General features: G+C 39.2%; 1 protein-coding gene across 1 annotated transcript; it reads left to right on the forward strand.

The window, feature by feature from the left end:
* Positions 1-3,556: 3,556 nt before the first annotated feature.
* LOC5573941 (ribonuclease P protein subunit p30) lies at positions 3,557-5,188 on the forward strand. Its single transcript, XM_001654927.2, has 4 exons — positions 3,557-3,760; positions 3,851-3,951; positions 4,344-4,762; positions 4,827-5,188. The coding sequence occupies exons 1-4, from the start codon at positions 3,670-3,672 to the stop codon at positions 5,107-5,109; spliced, it is 894 nt and encodes a 297-aa protein (XP_001654977.1). The 5' UTR covers positions 3,557-3,669; the 3' UTR covers positions 5,110-5,188.
* Positions 5,189-5,388: the final 200 nt, after the last annotated feature.

Genomic DNA, 5,388 nt, shown 5'->3' on the forward strand with positions numbered 1-5,388 from the left:
CATACACTCAAAAAAATTGTGCGGTAAAAACTACCATTTTAGGAGGTTGACTTAAACGCTCGCACCGGAAATTTTCAGCAGACCAGAATTGCGCTTGATTTTACCATGTCTGTAGTCTTAATTAGATTGTTGTAAATTTCAAATGTACCAGCAATGTGGTGGGATGTACCGTAAGCATAGTAAATAGGGTCCTAAAATTTTTAATGAAATATTGTTTTTATTTAATAAGACGAAAGAGTATGTTCTTGCAACCACTTTAGCAATTTTTCCTGTTCAAATAACGGTTATATCACATTTAAAATTAAATAGACCATTTCCGTGGAAAAAAAAATTTGATCATGAGCTTTCTTTTAATTTACTGAACAAACTCTCCAAAGGAACTCATATGTTTTGAAGCCTCTAACTATTGAAAAACAACGAAAAACTGGCGGCACACTAGTTCACCCAACGGTCCCCTACAATTTATATCTCTCCGATGTTTTTAGGAACCCCTTCTTCCCCTATGAATTTATCTGCACGTTGTGGTGAATTTTGATCAGCTGTTCCTCCGCGGTCTACACTTTGTTGTTCTCCGGATTCATGCATGGTGACGTCACAAGAAAAAAAACGCTATCTCTGTTGCTCTTTCATTATGGTCAACGTGGTCAACTAACTATCCTGCTCTTTGACATTCTCCGCAGGAATTGTTTACATTTTTATACGGAGTTGACATTCACTGCGGGTAATTCATCTAAAGTTTCGAGGTTATGTCGTGCAACATCTATCTCATCCTATTATGCCACTTCCACGGTGGCTGGAATCCCCACATCCATCCCGGATACCATCTTGCTGGTGCTGGCCGTCGGAATTTCCATATGAACAGGTTCAACGGAGCTAAAATTTCATTGCGACATACATATTTTCCCGTTTTTGTTTTTACCCAAAACATTTGCCATCATCAAAGTGGAAGAGAACCATCACGACGAAATCCTTGACGATCAAAATCCTTTATACTCGTCGCATGAAGCTGCTGTGGCGTTCCGGTTAAATAGTTCTCAAGAAGGGTCCTGCTCTCCTGGTTTTGTGGCCAGTGGAAAAATGGCTGTTTAACCCAACTGTAAATCCGGAAGAGTTCCCGTTTCGAGGTTGCAAGAGCTCCTCGATTGGCATATGGTTTGATCCGGATTCCTGCTGAGTATCGATTACCGATTAATAACAACAATATGGTATTTTCCACTGGTCACAAAACCGGAAGAGCAGGACAGTTCTCGGAATCCATTTCAAGGACTATCGCGGAGCCCAACAGCAGCTTTCAGCAACGAGATCAAGGCGATGTTGGATTTCGTACTGGAATACAGGTACGATGATGGCCATTTCTCAGGTAATCCTTAGTCCTTGTCATTCCGGTGACGGTTTGAGGCAATAAATAGCAATTTTCTAAACAACGAAAATAATTGCTACTCATTTTTCATATGGACGAGCGAGCCAGTTTTGTTGCATGTGCGGGAATCGTGGGTTTTGATTTTGACACTTCATCATGTCTACAAACATTCAATGCAGGGGTGTTTGTTATTCAACGTTGTGGAAAAATCTCCACTTTGTATGCTCATAGGGTTGAAACAACTGTGCCGCACGACGATTTTTATCTCAAAATGTGGTGAATATCCATGTTTTCAAAAATTTATAAGAAAATCAGGAGTGAATATAAACAAAATCTGAAAGTGTTAATATTCATTAAAAATGATTGTCTTTCGAAGAAAAATACAAAAACTGGGGGTTAGATCTGACGGAAATGGTCTATTACAAAAATAGGTTCAAATTTGAACCTTGACACTTTAGATCATGTTTGACATTCACTGAGTCGGCAAAAACGCCACAGGGGTTCATCTTTTTAACATTGGGGTTGTTCCTATTTGACATTTCGGAAGGGACACGGAAAACAAAATACACCCAAAAATTGAGTTTAAACCAAAGAGTGTGACAAAATCCCAGAAATCGGAAAAAAATGTTTTTTGGCCGTAAACCAACGAAAATCATACAAAAATTGAGTAAACATGTGATTCTGACCTAAACTTAATCGTTTGGTACTAAAATTAGGACAGGGCTTTAGGACCCTATTGGTCTGAAATTCCATGGTAGTTTCACAGACAAACAGACGTCACACTCTCATCATTGTCCATCGACCACCTTTTTAACGGTCGAATCAAAAATATAGTAGTTGGCCAATCGACCACCCGCAGCGCTCGCATCGGTTTTGTTCGCGTATGACGTTTACAAACTACCGCCATCTGTTGGCCTGTTGGCCAAACAAACTTATTTTAGCATTGGGTCATGTCATGTCGTACATGTCCTCGTGACTATGATTTTGATCGAGATTTGTTCTAAGTGTTACGTCTGTTTGTCTGTGGTAGTTTCAAGAATGGGCATAGTCAGCTAAAATAGTTATTTTTACCACATATTTTTTCCCGTGTAGGTACACTGAGAACAGCATTGCAGTTGAAAATACTAGGGTTAAATTAAATACACAACGCCACTTGATTTGTGCAGACTAAATTTGCATTTATTTCAAATATATTGTGCATTCATTTTACCATGGTACTATTTCGACAGTAAAAATTACTATATCATGGTTAAAAACTTGCAGAAAGCCAGAATCGAACCGAGGATCTTCCGATTGTGAAACGCGAACGCTTACCGCTCGGCTATCGATGCGGTAGGATCGAGAGGAACCAAAACGCAAAAAAGCGTTCTTGATAGCTCAATCGTGATTGGATTAGTAAATTTAAAAACTTGTTCATGGTTCTCATTACTTCAACGCTTGTTTCAGTGTAGCTATGAAAACCGACTTTTACTATGGTTCTCTAACCTGATGTCGAGCTAGGACAGGACGTGACAGCTCAACTAAAACTGCCCCGTTGTTTTTCAGTCGATTACTTTGACGATGCAAATGCCAGTGCTAAGAGTATCCTTTTTAGGCAAATCTTCTGAGCAAATTTAAATATCAAGGCTCATAATTTGGAAGTATTTTGCACGCTGCATTCATTCAATGCAATAGAGAATGCTAGCTTTTAAAAAATATCAGGTTTATTTAAAAAACCGGAGATATTTTTAGAGAAAATTTAAACAAATACAATTATTTTGCTTTCAATTAAGTATTTTGTATCTTTTTAGCATTGTTAGAGCACATGCGGTAAACTTGACTTCGAATTTTGAAAGATTTGAAACAAAAAGATCTCATGCAAAATGTTCAAACTTTTGAGAGTTGAGGCCCAAACGCAATGATAGCGGAACGGCAACGGAATGCGGAACCGGTTCGCCAGCATGTATCACAACATCTCGACTGAGCTGACAACGAATGAAATTGGATCAACACTGATTCGACAAGCTGATTATAGTTCATGCTGGCGAACCGGTTCCGCATTCCGTTGCCGTTCCGCTATCATTGCGTTTGGGCCTTTGATTGTTAAACTTTTTAGTCACCAATCTAAATATTCTCCGTGTGTTGCTCCAACAAAGGAAAAAATTCGACTCTGCTAAACGCGAAATGTCAAAATTCGTACCGGGGCTCTGACTCCAGAATCGACGAAACAGTGCATCGCACATGTTCGACGTAAACAACGCTTCTCGAACCCGGACACAAATTTCTTTCCTCTGAAATTTCACTGTTTTTGTAATCTTTTAAATGGAGAAATGAACAAATTTAGTGGGTTCAGTGATTTATGTGTGCCGTACAACAGTTCCACCAAAGAACTCCTAGGAATATTAAAAGAACTCGATGAACGTAAGTTGTTATTCCATGCGCAAAACTACGTTCCCAACATTGTAAACAGAACGACACTAGGGTGGATCTAATTTATTTATTTTTTTTCAGTGGGATTCAAGAATGTTGCGATTGAACAAATTTACAATCACGATAGTTGCGATAAGAAAGGTGATCCAATTCCAGACCCCATCGATCTGAAACCCTTAAGCGTAAGTTTGCAAAGAATACTTAGTTTGATATCGAACTGGGTCTGGGTCATGTGGCATAAAAAACATTCCAACACTGATTCCTCTCTTTTGCTAATAACTTCGCCAAATTAAAGGGATTATTTTAGTATTATAATTCTTATTCATGAAGCAAGATGGATTCTTTATGCTTACATTGTAAGTTAGAAACATTGCGGAAGTATTTATTTTTGGCGAAGTTATTAGCGAAACAGAAGATCGATGAAGTCAAATATGCCCTTATGAAGCATCAGTGTGTCATAACGGCATAACATTTTTTCATCAAGACCTCTTTTGAAAGAAGAGATATAATTCTGTTGATGCCAAATGGCCCGCTCGCTATTGATCTGAAGTACTCAATTTTCTAAACTTCTCAGAAAGAGCTAAACGGTCGACTGAGGTTGCTGAACCGATTGACCATCGTCTATACCGAAGCAAACGTTACACTAGTAACCACACGTTCTGCTAAGCTCCGCGGCTACCATTTGGTGGCTGTTGTTCCCAAAACGGAAGATGCCTTTCAACATGCCTGCCAAACAATGCCGTGCGATATAATTTCGTACAACTCAGATACGGTGCGGAGTAAAATGAGTAGGAAGTTCTACTTCGTTGCGGTAAATCGAAATATAATGTTCGAGATCAAGTATGCCCCGGCCATCGTCAATTCCAACGATCGAAAGGATATTATCAATCGAGCCCACAAGTACCATTCGTATGGAAAATCTAAGAACGTCATCATTAGCAGTGAAGCCAGGGATCGATTCCAGGTGCGAGGACCGTATGACATTGCTAATCTGTAAGTGCAGCCATTTGGTAATAACTAGTTTAAATATTAACATTTTTAATGTGTTTACTGACAGTGGTCTTATTTTTGGACTAAGCGAAGAACAATCAAAGAACGCAATTTTGGCATTGTCCAGAAAAGTTTTCATTAATGCGGAGGCTCGAAGGCATGGAAAAGCAGGAATAATGGTAAGGGTTCGTCAGGCGGCTGCAGTTGACAGCGACGACTACTCAGATTCGGAACTGAATGAACCAATCAGCGATAGTTCGGAAGAGGAGTCCGAAGAGGAGATGGATGAAGATGAGGATATGCAGAGTGATGGGGGCCAGGAACCACCTCGAAAAATAGCGAAAGTTTGATCAGTGCTCATGGTGTCGCTTTTCGTTCGAACAATACTGCTTATTGTTGGTTATAACATGTAGTATAGTTGAAATACGATTTTTTCAGTTTTGTTAATAGAAAGAAATTTCCTTTTTTTTACCTCGGCTCATTCATTTGCTTAAAAACGAGCTACACACTTGATTACCTGTGATTTTTAGAGTGAGATCGAATGTCGTTTAGGAGAGGTCCAGTTCGTAGTATGGGTTCACTTGTATTAGACACGAAAAAGATGTAAACAAAACGATCAGCAGATGGTG

This window comes from Aedes aegypti, chromosome 2, assembly GCF_002204515.2.
Source record: "Aedes aegypti strain LVP_AGWG chromosome 2, AaegL5.0 Primary Assembly, whole genome shotgun sequence".
Lineage (NCBI taxonomy): Eukaryota > Metazoa > Arthropoda > Insecta > Diptera > Culicidae > Aedes > Aedes aegypti.

Bases quoted from the DNA above. Each gene is read 5' to 3' on its own strand.
- LOC5573941 (XM_001654927.2), top strand. From the start codon at position 3,670: ATGAACAAATTTAGTGGGTTCAGTGATTTATGTGTGCCGTACAACAGT. The intron at 3,761-3,850 runs GTAAGTTGTTAT...ATTTTTTTTCAG, and splicing joins ATTAAAAGAACTCGATGAAC to TGGGATTCAAGAATGTTGCG. The intron at 3,952-4,343 runs GTAAGTTTGCAA...TAAACTTCTCAG, and splicing joins TCGATCTGAAACCCTTAAGC to AAAGAGCTAAACGGTCGACT.